Source organism: Monodelphis domestica, chromosome 1 (genome assembly GCF_027887165.1).
Source record: "Monodelphis domestica isolate mMonDom1 chromosome 1, mMonDom1.pri, whole genome shotgun sequence".
Taxonomy (NCBI): Eukaryota; Metazoa; Chordata; class Mammalia; order Didelphimorphia; family Didelphidae; genus Monodelphis; species Monodelphis domestica.
In genome coordinates, this window is record NC_077227.1 from 321,223,267 (window position 1) to 321,240,999 (window position 17,733).

At 37.1% G+C, this 17,733-nt stretch overlaps 2 protein-coding genes across 4 annotated transcripts in view; one reads left to right on the top strand and one right to left on the bottom strand.

The window, feature by feature from the left end:
* The window catches only part of CINP (cyclin dependent kinase 2 interacting protein), a 75,723-nt gene extending 70,514 nt beyond the window's left edge, over positions 1-5,209 (top strand). Inside the window, exon 5 of the mRNA XM_007473535.3 lies at positions 4,960-5,209. Within this exon, the coding sequence (XP_007473597.1) occupies positions 4,960-5,051 (92 nt within the window). The 3' untranslated portion in view covers positions 5,052-5,209. The remainder of the gene's footprint in view (positions 1-4,959) is intronic.
* The window catches only part of ZNF839 (zinc finger protein 839), a 68,885-nt gene that overhangs the window by 42,741 nt on the left and 8,411 nt on the right, over positions 1-17,733 (bottom strand). For 2 of the 3 annotated variants that reach the window (XM_001373840.5, XM_016433908.2), the window contains exon 2: positions 6,726-7,598. The exons of the other annotated variant lie outside the window; for it this stretch is intronic. In XM_001373840.5, the coding sequence (XP_001373877.3) occupies positions 6,726-7,598 (873 nt within the window). The remainder of the gene's footprint in view (positions 1-6,725; positions 7,599-17,733) is intronic. 3 annotated transcript variants of the gene reach the window in all.

Below are 17,733 nucleotides of genomic sequence, written 5' to 3' on the forward strand. Positions count from 1 at the left end.
CAAGAGAGCTGGGTCTCCAACCAAGAATCAGCTACCCAGCAAAACTGACTATATACTTCCAAGGGAAAGTATGGGCATTCAACAAAATAGAAGACTTCCAACTTTTTGCAAAGAAAAGACCAGAGCTCTGTGGAAAGTTTGATACCGAAAATCAAAGAGCAAGGAATACCTGAAAAGGTAAATATTAAGGAAAGGGGAAAAATGTTATCTTCTTCTTTTACTCAAACTCTCTTCTATAAGGACTACATTTATATCAATCTATGTATACTAACATGTGGGGAAAATGTAATGTATAAATAGGGGGTAAAGAAAGACCAAATAGAATAATGGTTCTCACACAAAGATTTACATGGGAAGGGGAGGGGAAGAAAACTCCTATAAGAAGGAGAGGAAGGGGGGGGGGGGCGTTTACTTAAACCTCAATCTCAGGGAAATCAACTCTGAGAGGGAAAAACATCCAGATCCATTGGGATCTTGAATTCTATCTTACCCAACAAGGGTAAGGAGAAGGGAAAACCAAGGGGGGGAGGGGGAGAGGGAGAACAAAAAGGGAGGGAAAGAGAGGGGGGAGGGGGAGGGAACAAAAAGGGAGGGACTAAAAAGGGAAACATCAAGGGAGGGGACAAGGGGGACTGATTCAAAGTAAATCACTGGACTAAAAGGTAGAGCCGAAGAAGAAAAGGTTAGAATTAGGGAAGGCTATCAAAATGCCAGGGAGTCCACAAATGACAATCATAACTTTGAACATGAATGGGATGAACTCACCCATAAAACGTAGACGAATAGCAGAATGGATTAGAATCCAAAACCCTACCATATGTTGTCTTCAAGAAACACACATGAGGCGGGTTGACACCCACAAGGTCAGAATTAAGGGATGGAGTAAGACCTTCTGGGCCTCAACTGATAGAAAGAAGGCAGGAGTGGTAATCATGATATCTGATAAAGCCAATGCAAAAATAGACCTGATCAAAAGGGATAGGGAAGGTAATTATATTTTGTTAAAAGGGACTCTAGACAACGAGGAAATATCATTAATCAACATGTATGCACCAAATAATATAGCACCCAAATTTCTAATGGAGAAACTAGGAGAATTGAAGGAAGAAATAGACAATAAAACCATACTAGTGGGAGACTTAAACCAACCATTATCAAATTTAGATAAATCAAATCAAAAAATAAATAAGAAAGAGGTAAAAGAAGTGAATGAAATCTTAGAAAAATTAGAATTAATAGACATATGGAGAAAAATAAATAGGGATAAAAAGGAATACACCTTCTTCTCAGCACCACATGGCACATTCACAAAAATTGACCATACATTAGGTCACAGAAACATAGCACACAAATGCAAAAAAGCAGAAATAATGAATGCAGCCTTCTCAGATCACAAGGCAATAAAAATAATGATTAGTAATGGTACATGGAAAACCAAATCTAAAACCAATTGGAAATTAAACAATATGATACTCCAAAACCGTTTAGTTAAAGAAGAAATCATAGAAACAATTAATAATTTCATCAAGGAAAATGACAATGGCGAAACATCCTTTCAAACCTTTTGGGATGCAGCCAAAGCGATTAATCAGAGGCAAATTCATATCCCTGAAAGCTTATATTAACAAACAAGGGAGAGCAGAGATCAATCAATTGGAAATGCAATTGAAAAAACTCGAAAGCGATCAAATTAAAAACCCCCAGCAGAAAACCAAATTAGAAATCCTAAAAATTAAGGGAGAAATTAATAAAATCGAAAGTGATAGAACTATTGATTTAATAAATAAGACAAGAAGCTGGTACTTTGAAAAAACAAACAAAATAGACAAAGTACTGGTCAATCTAATTAAAAAAAGGAAGGAAGAAAAGCAAATTCACAGCATTAAAGATGAAAAGGGGGACAGCACCTCCAATGAGGAGGAAATTAAGGCAATCATTAGAAATTACTTTGCCCAATTATATGGCAATAAATACACCAATTTAGGAGAAATGGATGAATATATACAAAAATACAAACTGCCTAGACTAACAGAAGAGGAAATAGAATTCTTAAATAATCCCATATCAGAAATTGAAATCCAACAAGCCATCAAAGAACTTCCTAAGAAAAAATCCCCAGGGCCTGATGGATTCACCTGTGAATTCTATCAAACATTCAGAGAACAGTTAATCCCAATACTATACAAACTATTTGACATAATAAGCAAAGAGGGAGTTCTACCAAACTCCTTTTACGACACAAACATGGTACTGATTCCAAAACCAGGCAGGTCAAAAACAGAGAAAGAAAACTATAGGCCAATCTCCCTAATGAATATAGATGCAAAAATCTTAAATAGGATACTAGCAAAAAGACTCCAGCAAGTGATCAGAAGGATCATTCACCATGATCAAGTAGGATTCATACCAGGGATGCAGGGCTAGTTCAACATTAGGAAAACCATCCACATAATTGACCACATCAACAAGCAAACTAGCAAGAACCACATGATTATCTCAATAGATGCAGAAAAAGCCTTTGATAAAATACAACACCCATTCCTATTAAAAACACTAGAAAGCATAGGAATAGAAGGGTCATTCCTAAAAATAATAAATAGTATATATCTAAAACCAACAGCTAATATCATCTGCAATGGGGATAAACTAGATGCATTCCCAATAAGATCAGGAGTGAAACAAGGATGCCCATTATCACCTCTACTATTTGACATTGTACTAGAAACACTAGCAGTAGCAATTAGAGAAGATAAAGGAATTGAAGGCATCAAAATAGGCAAGGAGGAGACCAAGTTATCACTCTTTGCGGATGACATGATGGTCTACTTAAAGAATCCTAGAGATTCAACCAAAAAGCTAATTGAAATAATCAACAACTTTAGCAAAGTTGCAGGATACAAAATAAACCCACATAAATCATCAGCTTTTCTATATATCTCCAACACAGCTCAGCAGCAAGAACTAGAAAGAGAAATCCCATTCAAAATCACCTTAGACAAAATAAAATACCTAGGAATCTACCTCCCAAGACAAACACAGGAACTATATGAACACAACTACAAAACACTCGCCACACAACTAAAACTAGACTTGAACAAATGGAAAAACATTAACTGCTCATGGATAGGACGAGCCAATATAATAAAAATGACCATCCTACCCAAACTTATTTATCTATTTAGTGCCATACCCATTGAACTACCAAAATACTTCTTCACTGATTTAGAAAAAACCATAACAAAGTTCATTTGGAAGAACAAAAGATCAAGGATATCCAGGGAAATAATGAAAAAAAACACATATGATGGGGGCCTTGCAGTCCCTGACCTAAAACTATATTACAAAGCAGCAGTCATCAAAACAATTTGGTACTGGCTAAGAAACAGAAAGGAAGATCAGTGGAATAGACTGGGGGAAAGCGACCTCAGCAAGACAGTATACGATAAACCCAAAGATCCCAGCTTTTGGGACAAAAATCCACTATTCGATAAAAACTGCTGGGAAAATTGGAAGACAGTGTGGGAGAGACTAGGAATAGATCAACACCTCACACCCTACACCAAGATAAATTCAAAATGGGTGAGTGACTTAAACATAAAGAAGGAAACCATAAGTAAATTGGGTAAACACAGAATAGTATACATGTCAGACCTTTGGGAGGGGAAAGGCTTTAAAACCAAGCAAGATATAGAAAGAATCACAAAATGTAAAATAAATAATTTTGACTACATCAAACTAAAAAGCTTTTGTACAAACAAAACCAATATAACTAAAATCAGAAGGGAAACAACAAATTGGGAAGAAATCTTCATAGAAACCTCTGACAAAGGTTTAATTACTCATATTTATAATGAGCTAAATCAATTGTACAAAAAATCAAGCCATTCTCCAATTGATAAATGGGCAAGGGAAATGGATAGGCAGTTCTCAGATAAAGAAATCAAAACTATTAACAAGCACATGAAGAAGTGTTCTACATCTCTTATAATCAGAGAGATGCAAATCAAAACAACTCTGAGTCATCACCTCACACCTAGCAGATTGGCTAACATAACAGCAAAGGAAAGTAATGAATGCTGGAGGGGATGTGGCAAAGTAGGGACATTAATTCATTGCTGGTGGAGTTGTAAATTGATCCAACCATTCTGGAGGGCAATTAGGAACTATGCCCAAAGGGCGACAAAAGAATATCTACCCTTTGACCCAGCCATAGCACTGCTGGGTCTGTACCCCAAAGAGATAATGGACAAAAAGACTTGTACAAAAATATTCATAGCTGCGCTCTTTGTGGTGGCCCAAAACTGGAAAACGAGGGGATGCCCATCAATTGGGGAATGGCTGAACAAACTGTGGTATATGTTGGTGATGGAGTACTATTGTGCTAAAAGGAATAATAAAGTGGAGAAGTTCCATGGAGACTGGAACAACCTCCAGGAAGTGATGCAGAGCGAGAGGAGCAGAACCAGGAGAACATTGTACACAGAGACTAATACACTGTGGTATAATCGAACGTAATGGACTTCTCCATTAGTAGTGGTGTAATGTCCCTGAACAACTTGCAGGGATCCAGGAGAAAAAAACACCATTCATAAGCAAAGGATAAACTATGGGAGTGGAAACACCGAGAAAAAGCAACTGCCTGAATACAGAGGTTGAGGGGACATGACAGAGGAAAGACTCTGAGCGAACACTCTGATGCAAATACTATCAACAAAGCAATGGGTTCAAATCAAGAAAACATCTAATGCCCAGTGGACTTACGCGTCGGCTATGGGGGGTGGGGGGGAGGAAAAGAAAATGATCTATGTCTTTAACGAATAATGCTTGGAAATGATCAAATAAAATATATTTTAAAAAAAAAAGAAAAAGAAATGTTCGGGGAAAACAAACCAATTCCTTGTCCTTTTGTTCACTTCCAACATTTCCACACAATCCAAATCACATGATTTTGTTTTCTAGTTTTATCTGCTATGGAAGAGGCATACATGCAAAGGACAGAAGTTGGAGATGGATCAGCTGTCAGACAAATGAAGACTCCTTTTGGAATGTGACTGGGAAACAGTTGGAGGCAAGAGTCAACTGCTTGACTGGATTTTAAGGTCTTTGGGTTTTCTGGCTGATGTGAAGGAAGAAGCTGGGTTTATCTCTGGGACTTGGGATAATCAAGTTGGAGGTGACCTGGCTGACAATAAAGGAAGAAGAAAGATAATAGTCCTGGCTCTGTTTCATGGGACTGAACTGCCATTTCTCTCAATATCCTCCAACCTAACACTCATTGTAGATAATAGGGAAATCCTACCCCTCTTACCTTCATCCTCTATCTTGTCCTGTTTTCCCCAATAAACCCTTAATTGAGATAAAGAAAAGAGTATTTCCTCTGAAACATCATAGCTCACCCTGAGTGACTTAGAAGGAGGCTGAAGAAAGGGGAAGAGGAAACTGAAGGGAAGAAGAGGGGAGGAAGGGAGGTATAGAGGAAGGAGGGTAGGCAAAAGGAAGATAACTACCTGATCCATTATTTATCAAGTATCCATCAAATATACCCCTCAAATATCATCATTACACTGCCAGGGAAAGAGCAATGTGGCATAATGGAAAGAGAGCTGGCCTCAGAGCTAGCTTGGTTCAAGTCCCATTTTAGAAACATCCTGGCTTTTTGACCCTGGACAAGTAATTTAATTTCTCATTGCTCTAGGTCAGTGATAGCAAACCTTTTAGAGACTGAGTGACCAAACTGCAACCCTCATGAAGCATGTGAGCCCCACCTGCCTTACCCCAGACAGGGTAGGAAAGAAGAACTCCCATTGGGCTGCTAGGCAGAGGGGCAGATGATCAGAGAAATAACCTTAGTCCTACATGGAAAAGGGGAAGGGGACATGTGTGTCATGTTTGCCAACACAACTCTAGACAATGCCTTGAGATTATAAATTGTAAAGAGAAGGTGCCAAAAATCCATTGGTAGAGCTTTCCTCATCCAGGAATCTCAATACCAACAAATTACAGATCTGTTCCTTATGCTTATTTGCAAGGGTAAAAGAAAATAGAAAAATTCATGCTATACAAGGGTAAAACACTTAAAAGTGTAGATAAAGTACAAGCTGTCTTAAGAGTAGATAATCCTACTTATCTGAAAGGTTTCCCCAGACCTATCCCTAGATAGGGGTATGATTCCTTATCAGCTAGGGATGACAAATCTCTTAAATCTGTTATCTCCACAGTTCTAAAGAGAACTGTCTTCCTATACAAAACCTACTCAGTTGGATTTTGGGATCTGCCTATTTAGAAAAAAAGATATGGAGCATATTGCAAAGTACCTTACAATACAGTAGTTTATGGTGGCTAAATTGTGACAAAGCAATTTATGGTGGCTTAAATATTTGTTAAACAGATCTAGTTAAAGAAAAAGAAAGACAATGAATTTGTGTATGTATGTTTAGACAAAGAGAGCTCTATAAACTACCCTTAAAAGATCATCCAGCAGCTAAACTTTCAGCATTTAAACTCTAATACATTCTAGGCTCTTAATAACTATCTAGCTTAGAGGTAAGAGGAGACAGTTAAACTGAATGTTCACTCTAATCTGTTTTCCTCTGTAGTTTGCACTATGAAGACATTTCCAGTATACAAGAATAGCTGCTCATAAATCTCAAGGAGAGTTTCTAGTTTAAAGTCAATGATATAAATAGAGACGGGAGATAGGAAATCAAGAAAAAAAGCAGTTTTACCTGTTGTCCATTCCATGCTGAATCTGACTCTGCCACACCAGGAGCTAGAGTACTTTCATGAATTGATGATTCAGTAGTGACTGTATTCACAGTGATGTCTCCAGCTTCTCCATTTCCATTGGGTTTACCAGGTATCAGTATTTTAGGTTCCAGTTGCCCATGCCCTGGATTAAGCTTATAATGTCGAGCTAGTCCTCCTTGTCCTATATAGGACTTTTCACAAGTCTGACACTTAAATGTTTTAGGTTTCAGGTAACCACTTGAAGAATTAAATAATGTATCTTTCCCCCTCTTGTCATCTTCCTCTTCCACATTAAGTTCTGAATAGTCATCAGAATCTGACTGGTGCCCATCAGCTAAATCCTGAGTTTTAATGAACTTGTAATCTTTAGCTTTATATTTTGGTGGCCGTGAAATCCGCCCTGATCGGGTTTTCACTTTTAAAGATTTTTTGAGCTTCTCAGTGCGCTCACTCTCAGGTGTGGAAATAAGTAAATTTGCTGAATTGGATGTAACTGCTGAAGATGTAATTGCTGAAGTGTTCAAAACAGACAAAGGAATAAATGTAGATCTCTGTCCATTTTGCATTTTATGTGCCAAAAACTTCTCCACAGAAACTGGTCCAAGAGGGGGCAGAGGTCTCTGCACAAGAAACTGAAGAGGAGGTGAAGGTAAAGTATTTGCTAAATCCTGTTGTTCAGTTCTTTTAAGAGGTTGTATCTGGATAATTGAAGGATTAACAACACTTAATCCTAACAAATCTGTATTCCCATTGAATGGATGACTCAAAGTTATTGTTTTGGGCTGGATTGCTGCAAGAGGTGGCATTGGCCTTTCTCCAGATTTTACCTTGACACGAATGGCTTCTAGTTCCTTGAACACAAAAATTTTTTAAAGAGACATAAAGTTACGTTCTTTTCTAAATTGCTACAGCATAGCTCTTATGACTTTGAATCCAATATTCAGCATTAAACCCATAATCATGTCACTTCTAAATAAGCATTGCAAAGATGTTAAATGTTTCTAATTCTGTAGATTTTTAAGTCTACATGGGCTTAAAATTTGCCTCAATTTTGTGCAAATGTCTGGATGATTAAGATCTCATTAATCTAACCTCTTAATTTGCATATGGAGACAATGAAACCAAAAATTAAATGACTTGCAGGAGGATCCCACAGATCCCTACAAAGCTGTAATCCAAACCCAAGTCCTCTATGATGTTGGCAGGGGGAAAAAAAAAAGGTTTAGTAATGCCCAGGAATAATTTGTACTAGGTAGCTCTCTGAAAATTTCATTCCTCACATCATCTTATTTTATTTATAACTGACATTCATAGCAAAATGTTAACTCTTCTTGTATTTCCAAGCTTTATCCTACATGTAACAATTTTTGTGAACCCAAAGGTAGGATTCAATGAGATAGGTATCTTGATGATGTAAGGTGTGACTAACTAACTTCCCTCAGATGCTCTCAGGGACAAAGACAATAAGCCTCCCACTCCCTCAGCCTGCTATTTCACTCACTAGCTTATTAATTCTCTCACACTGGGTTCATAAGCAATCAAGAGTTGTGTTCTTATACTTCTTAATTAATTACAATAACTTCAACAACTATCCACCCCAGTTTATAAAAATGAGAAATCTCTTTTCACATAAATTTTCTTTATCCACACAATCTCAAACTTTAGTCTCATAAAAGTTTAGACAAACACCAATGTTACTAGTTACATATTTATCAACAAATAAAAAAGATAAGTTTATCTGTAAGTCTATGTAGATAAATATTATTAGCTAAATTATCAATAGATAATTAATAGATACATAAATATCTATAGCTACATAAACAAAAGTCACACCTAAATACCAAACTGTCTCTCAAAGATTACAATTAACTTTCATAATCTCTCACAGACTAGTTCTCTCACACATTTAACTATCCAACTCTCACAAGTTTCTCCTAATCCTCACTGTTCTCTCAGATTACTCAAAGGACAGTTAACTCTTTTTACAAAGATTCTTCTCCCTCTCGCTTAAATGGGTAACATAATCATTTACAGAGTATCTATGAGAGTTTATTGGAGCTAGTTAATATTCCTCTCTCTAGCCAAAAATTTAGGAATCTCGGGGTAGGGGGTGGAAGGGAAATATATACCAAAGTTATATTAATACTATATACACTAAATATATCCCAATGCAAATCACCATTCAACAAGATACTTCAATGGCTAAATGTCTAAATATTTTTTAAACACTTACCTTCCATCTTAAAAGCAATATTGTGTATTGGGTTCAAGGCAAAAGAATGGTAAGGCTTAGGCAATGGAGGGTAGGTGACCTGCCTGGGATTATAGAGCTAAAGGGTCTAAGGCCACATTTCAACTCAGTACCTCTTGTCTCTTGGCCTTGCTCTAAATCCACTGAGTCAGTTAGCTGTCCCCCTAAATGTCTAGATTATTTACAGAACATACATATGCATAACAGAATATAAACAACCATAATATATAATTAATAATCAAGCAGATCATAATAGCAAGAAAAATCAATAACCACACATAAACATATGTCAATAAACCATAACATAAAATCCATAATCTATGGCTTTGGTGAAACATGAAATTGTTGTTGTTGTGTCTATGCGAACACTTAAATCTCCCACTGTTGAAGCATTATAAATAAACCTGGTCACAGGTTGAATTATTCTCTTTTGTGACCTATCTTTCTCTATCATTACTTTATCTGTGTTAAACTGGAAAAAACACAGAATTAAATAGGCAGAAAAACCAAGTCTTTAATCAGGAGGGATAACTGTATAATCTTTAAGCCTCCATACAGAGTCCCATGCTCAAAATCCACACAGGGCCTAAGGCTCTGGCTATTCTAGCTACCACAAGCCTGGGAATGCAAGGGTGCTAGATGACAACTCCAAGGAACAAAAGAATGTGGGGAACTTATATACACTCACAGGCTTCCAGACAAGAGCTGAGCTACCTAAGAAAGGACTTTGACAAAATGGGAGAAGCAATTAGGACAAAAAGGGTAAATAGCATTTGGTAAAGGTATGCTAACTCCACCTAAACTAGGGCCATTAAGTATCTTAAGTTCTATTATTCAATCATAAATAGCTAAATCTGAAACTTCCTTCCCGGTGTATTCTCAAGGGAACAGGGACAAACTTGGGGTCCCCAGATGAAGAAATAAAAATGATCAATAAGCACATGAAAAAGTGTTCTAAATCTCTTATAATCAGATAAATGCTAATCAAAATAACTAATATGACAGCAAAGGAAAGTAATAAATGTTGGAGGGAATGTGGCAAACTAATGGGAAACTAATGCATTGCTAGTGGAATTGTGAATTGATCCAACCATTCTGGATGGCAATTTGGAACTATGCCCAAAGGGCTTTAAAAGATGCCTTTCCTTTGATGCAGCCACAGCACTGTTGGGTTTGTACCCCAAAGAGATAATAAGGAAAAATATGTGTATAAAAATATTCATAGCTGCGCTCTTTGTGGTGGCAAAAAAATTGGAAAATGACGGGATGTCCTTCGATTGGGGAATGGCTGAACAAATTGTGGTATCTGTTGGTGATGGAATAATATAGTGCTCAAAGAAATAATTAACTGGACAAATTCCATGTGTACTGGAATGACCTCCAAGAATTGATGCAGAGTGAAAGGAGCAGAACCAGGAAAACATGATATACACAGAAATGGATACACTGTGGCACAATCGAATGTAATATATTTCTCGACTAGCAGCAATGCAATGATCCAGGACAATTCTAAGGGACTGAATGAGAAAGTACACTATCCACATCCAGAGAAAGGCTGTGGGAGTAGAAATGCAGAAGAAAGACATTTTCTTGATCACATGGTTTAATGGGGATATGATTGGGGATGTAGACTCTAAGTGATCACCCTAGTGCAAATATTAATAATATGGAAATAGGTCTTGATCAATGATACTTGTAAAACCCAGTTGAGTTGCACATTGGCTATGGGAGGAGGGAGGAAGGAGGAGAGGAAAAGAACATGAATCATGTAACCATAGAAAAATATACTAGATTAATTTTTTTTTTAAGTTTCTACCCCAATCAGCATTTGTTCATTAAACATTTACTGTGGGCAAGGGAAAGCACACATAAATATAAATGATTATTTGAGGAGGGGGAGAGAACACTAATAACTGACAGGATCAGACAAAGTTTAGGAAATAATCCTAAGGGAATCTAAAGATTATAAATTATGAAAGTAAATCAGGAGTGCATTTCAGGAATATGGAATAGCAAAGACATAGAAGATAAGAGAGAACAGGAACAAGGGTATAGTTTGAAAAGACAGGGAGTAAAATGCAACAAGTCCAGACGGGAAGATCAGAATCAAATTGTGAAGAATTTTCATTGAGAAGATGAGAAGTTTGTATCTTATCATAGAGACAACTGAAGTTTCTTGTGCAGATGAATGATGAAATCAGACTTGTGCTTTTGGAAGATTTCCTTGGCAGCAACATGAGGATGCTTTAGAGAGGAAAAGGCTAGAAACAAGTCCAATTGGGATATTATGGCAGTCATCTAGGTGAGAAATGAAATTAGTTTCCCTCCCTTATATTAAGATGAAATATGTCTCTGTAATTTTTGCCCATTACTCCTAATTCTGTCTTGTGGGTGTTGTGAAGATTAAATTTAACACTCCCCTGATTATAACAATGGAAATACTTAACTCTCTCCTGATTCTGAAGATTAAATTGTAACCTCTGTCTATTTTTAGAACATGGTACTTAAAAGTTAAGTATAGAGATCTATCCATTTTTAGATTTAATCACCAAAGGTGCAAACACCCTATTTCACACGTTGAGTGGGGAAGGTCTGTGACCCACATGTGTGATAGTGGATGATGAATCAGAATTGACTGCCTTCTGGGTAGTCCTAAAACAAAGCCTCAACTATGATTGGTAGACATAAAATTAGGGGAAGATACAGGAAATGACGCAAAAGAGGCGCTGTAGTCTAGGCACTGCCGTAAAGGCAGAACTGTAAGGGTTAAGCCTCCTCTTCTCTCTGTTTGGGATGCATAGTCAGGGTCGTGGGTTGAACTGTGTAGGACCTGCCCAGCTGTGTGCTCAAGGTTGGAGTAGCATCAGAGAGAGGACTGATAAGGTTTGTGAGAAAGAAACTGTAAGGTTGGAGTAGCCAGCAGAGGACTGATAACAAGTTTTTAAAAACGATGTCAGAGCACTTGAAGCATCAAGAAAAAAGATAAATGAAGAATTCAAGAGTCATAAAAATGAGAATTCACCCGAGAAAATAGAAGAGTTGATCAAGATAGGTTCTGATGTTGAATTAATACTCAGAAAATCTGTGTTCACAGACTCTCACAATTTCTCACAACCCTTATCAGTCCTCTGCTGGCTCTTAAATGCTGGTTTTTCTCTGAAGAGACCAGCCTCAGGAAAAAACCTACTCTTGAGAGAGGCTTCCCCAGGTCCTTGGCTTTGCCAAGGCCGCCTGAAACTAACTCTCTCTGCCCAAGAGGGACCAGAGATAAATTATTAGTGCTGAGGCTAGATATCTTACATTATCTTCTCTCTGATTTCTTGCTTCACTCTTTCTACATTTTGTAATGAAATTGTAAATAAAATGTCTTTGGAATTAATTAAATTCCTGGTGATCGCACTCTTAAAATTGAGTGGGCAATCCTGCTCAGCCTCTCTCTTTGGCTTGATGAAGCAAGCATGGTGGTGGTAAACACGGGGGTTTTGAACAGGCTAATTAGCCATGGGCACATGGTTTTTATTTTGTATCCCTTTTATTCCTTTATTTCTAATAATCATTAATAAATCTCCTAAAATATAATATTTTTACTATTTGAGATCTAATTTTAATTTTTACATTGATGGCAACCACTAGTCAGAGAAGAATTTCTCAAATTTTTAAAAATAGCCTAGATAAATTGTTTTAAGCCATGTTTCTCCTGCCAAGGTTTTTCGTCCCTCCCCTCAAACTCAGAGAGAACTCCAATATCTCTATCAAACTCCAAACTCTCTATCGGAGCTGCTGTGCTGCTCCTGCCTGTTTGTTGATTTGTTTTTCTGTTGTATTTTTTTCTTTCCCTACTTTTTGCCCAGTTGCCTTCCCTACTAGCCTGGCTATTTTTAGTTTGAGACTCTTGGCTGAGAAGAGATAAGCTGCTTTTCTCGCCCATCTGCTTGAGCCCCTGCTTCTCATTCCTCGCTGCTGCCTCTGGCATTGCTTGCTCCTGCTGCAGCCCCCAGCCACTATTGCTGATCCTACTGTTCTGCTGGTAGCTGCCACTGTGTCTTTGTAATTCACAAACTTGGAGCTGCTCTCTGGGCAGCTGGTAAAAAAACCAGGTGTTTTCCTTAGGCACTAATTAGCCTCCTAACTCCCTGTCCACATGACAAGAAAAGCAAGCTGCTCCCTAGCTTTTTACCCCACAGAGAAAGGGGAAAGAAGTTTCTCCTCCAAACAGGAAGTAAAATTACAAGCATGGGCACTCTTTCAAAGAGCAGTGCATTATCTATCTCAAACAACTCCCAGTTTTAAGATTTTTTTTTTCCTTTCTACCATTCCTGGGTGCACTGATCCTTTCAATTATCTTGCCTGAGATTCAGGGGAGAAACTCATCTTCCTACAACCCCTAGCCATTTGGGCCTGCCCAGTCTCTAAGATTCATCCAATGTGGGATTCCTTCACACTATGCTCAGAGAAAAATTCTCCCTCACTATGGAAGATCCCAGAGCTCTGACAAAAGGAATCTGAATAAAAAGAGAAGGAACTTTAAAGAGACTGGAGGTGAAAATTTTAAACCTTTTCAGACTCCATTAATTTATTAAAGTCTCTGTATTTTATTGTATTTTGGTGATTGTTTTGTTTAAGATTTAATTTGGTTGTTTTTAAGTTCATATATTAATCTGATCAATACTATTCTATTACACTGAATGATTTTAATCTGTGTTTTAACAATTAGATATATTCTGTTACCTTTCCCCTATAACTATACTGAAGAAAATATTGTATAAGTCCATAAAAACAGCTTTTTTTTTTCCATTTTGGCTTTGTTAATTGTCACATAGATGATGGACTCCTTCAACCTCGTTAACAACCTTTGGAAAATTTAATGAGCTAAATATCTCAAATTGATTTTAAAGGGTCTTTAGACATGATTTTTAGATTTTATTTTTTTAATAGCTCTGACTAATCATTTTGCTTGCCTCTGAGTTATTTGTAACAAGAGGTAAAGGGTTCATTTCAGTGGCTGATGTAAAGTGCAATTATATCCCCACCTCCGCATTTGTAAAAATGTGAATGGATGAGACATAACAGTCTCATACCAGAGGAGCTGGGAAGTTGTTCCTAGCGTGTGGTACCCCTGGATGGCTCCCAAGAGGGAATATCTCTCATTTGTAACTCTTTAGCTTTCTCTAACCTTCCACCAGAATGATCTAATTCTTGGTGACATTTTTAGACTCAACATTAACAGTATAGAGGTTTGGTCTTTTCTAGACTCCTCTGCTATGTTTTTGTAATCTATTTAGATTTTTTTTTAAATATCTCAGCAAAGGCTGAAAGATTTGCTACATCTGTAAAAAACTGTGATAAATATCCATCAATTCATAGGTTTTTTAAATGTCATACAGCAGATTAATGTAAAATATGCTAGTAAGTTTGTTTGCTATTGTAATTAAATGGGCTATTATAAATTTGGGGATTTTGAATCTTCTTGAATGTCCATTACCTGTTGTACTAGTGTTCTTTATAAAAAAATGTTACTTTGTAAAAAAATCATTTGCACTCAGTGGGTCATGGCCAAGTTTGAAAAGGAAATGGATCTCAGTTTTTGGTGAGAAACCTTTGTATTCTACCTTTTCTTAGCTGACACAGTGTGTCAATGATTGTAAGCTATATATTTTTTATTTTTAAAACTTTTTTATTATTGTTTTTGCTTGCATGTGCAATATACCATTTCAGTTTTTTTCCTCTCCTTTTTATATTTGAAGCACATGTCACCAATATTAAGAAGATTTTCTTTAACTTTTTTGATCTTGCAGTAATAAAAGTTTAAAATACATTTGCCCTAATGTCAATGCATATACCCCAAAAGCTTTAGACTATAAAATTGATGCCATTGTTTAAAAAAATTATGGGACTTTGTTTAATGATTCTATCTGATTCCAGGAGGAGGAAATACAAAGAGCCAATGCATAGGGCCAAAGAAGTACAAAGCTACTTGCATAGTGCCAATTGAGCACAAAGTCAAAGAGACCAAACCAATCCTACGTGGATTGATGACATTCTACGCAAAATGTGCAAGGACTTGATCGTGTGTGAGACTTGAGGTTGACATGAGTTAAATGCAGGTCTTCCTTGTAACACACTCTATATCAAGTACATCATATTGATTATTCTGACTACATCCTGGCTCCCATTTGCTCATATAATCTAGTCCCTTTTTAGTCTTCCACAGTGTGGCAAACTTTCTGTAGTCCTGGCTACTGATTGGGTACTGCATAATTGCTTAAATCACTTTCATTGGGCCCTGATTCAAGGACCTGTTATAGGTTTATTTTCCTTTACTTAGAATTTTTACACAGAAGACTTTGATAGTCTATATTTCATCCAGAAGTTATCTTTTTTCATTTATTTGGATTTTTTTTTTACTTCTCTTGCCAATTGATTCATATACCTCATAACTCAGCCATGCATCCCTAAGTGATCCCTGTGTTTTTCAACACCCTCTTCAGGGGGCCTGTATTATTATTCTAAAATGCAAAGTCTAAATTCTTTTTGAGAATTTTTGAGAAGGCATCATGAAGATGCTTGCACAGACAACATGCTGCACCAGAAGATCCAGAGTGAACTTTTGGGATGTAGTGATTTGAACTGTGTGGGGTTGAATGCATTTGTTTTGTATGAATACTCTTATGCCGAAGGGGACTGCCCTCTAGCTGGCTTTTTGTCAATGCGCCAAGCAATCATAATCAAAATCCCTTTTATCCCCAAATTTCTTAAATTTGAAAGTTGATTATGTTAAATGATCAAATTGGGGAGACTAGCCCCCCAAATTGATCATCAGGGCAGAATGTATAATTGAAAATCTGTTACCCCCCCCCAAAAAAAAGAACTACATTTCCTGGGAGCCCACTGACTTCCTGTCATTACGTACTTCCTGTAGACAGGGAATAAATTGAGCAGGCAATCCTGCTCAGGCTCTCTCTTTGGCTTGATGTCACAAGCATGGTGGTGGCAAGCGCAGGGGTTTTGAACAGGCTAATTAGCCATAGGCATGTGGTTTTTATTTTGTATCCCTTTTATTCCTTTATTTATAATGATCATTAATAAATCTCCTAAAATATAACATTTTTACTATTTGAGATCTAATTTTAATTTTTACAGGGGAAAATCAGAGCAAGTCTAATCTCTCTTTAATGTGATAATTCTTCAAATAATTGAATACAGTTATCTTAAGTGTTCTCTTTTTTTAAGCTAAACCATTCCTACTCTTTCAATAAATCTTCACATGGCATGATCTCTAGACCCTTCACCACCTTCTCAGAAAACTATAGCTAATAATAATAGCTTACATCTATTTTTTATTTTTTTGATGCTTGCAAAATAAAAAGGAAAATTTTAAAAGAAAAAAAAAAGACAACTAAAAAGTCTTGACTGGTTTAGGGGACAAAAGGCCCCAGACTGTTAACTTTGTTCCTTTTATAAAAGCTATGAGGAATGTCCCCCCCCCACAAAAAAAATAAATAAATAGAAACCATAAGGAGCTTCAGGGACAATCAGAGGCTAGGTTCCCAAATCATAATGAATAATTGAGGCAAGGGAATTTTACTCATCCAGACAACTCAAGGTATTTTCAATGATTATCTTGTTAAGTATCCTGCCAATCTAAGTGAATTTCTTTTTATTAGCTGTTGAATGATTTAAGAGTGTCTCATTTTGGGAACAGCTAGAAAGTTGGTGGATTGAGAAGCAGACCTAGAATTGAGAGATTCTGAGTTTGCATCTAGCTGTGTGACCCTGTGCAAGTCACTTAACCTCCCACTGCCTAGCTCTTATCATTCTTCTGCCTTGGAACCAATATACAGTATTCTCTCTAAGAGAGGATAAGGGTTTAAAAAAAAAGTGTCTTATTTTGTTCTGGTACAGAACCCTTAGGGCAGTGATGATGAATCTTTTTGGGACCCTGTGCCATGCCCGTCCCAGACTGCATGTCCATGCCCACCCTCACTGTGTGCCATGCCCTGCTCCCAACTGTGTTCCATGACCCCTAACGGTATGCAGTGCCCCACCCACCCCCACTGCTCCAGGGAGGCGAGGCTACAGTGGTGCACAGCCAGCCAACCAGCCAATTCTTATCCACATCTTCTCCTAAATTCACTACAGTGGAGGGCACCTAATATGCTAGAGGCCTTCTTTGCCTTTTCCTGACATCTCCAGGATTCCAAAGGATAATTCTTAATTGTTCACCTGTCATTTCTTATCTTCTCCATATGACCGGTGTATTCTCTCTTCCTACCATACAGTCCCCTGATATCTTTTATTCCTATTCTTTGAAGTTCAATGTTGGTTACATTTTATAGCCTAAGCACTCCTATTATGTCATCTAAATTGACCTCTGGAGTGATTTTTCATTTTCAGTTTTTCAGGAACTGTCACATTCCATGTTTTGTTGCCATATAGCAGCACTAAAATAAGCAATTTTGGGCACCAATTGAGACACCAACACAAGTCATTTTATGGTATATACATAAGCAAAAGTATATTACAATACCCTTAGTGCTTTAGTTCCAGAAAGAATATTACTCATTAAAAAATGGACCAAATCTTTCAAAGCTACCTGTAACTTTGTTCACCAATTATTCTAATAAGTAGAGAGACTTGATATATATGTCATTTTGGCATATAATGAAAATTCATACTGAAAGCCTGATAAATATCTCTGTAAATGTAATTTGTTACACTATTATAGAAAACATGTG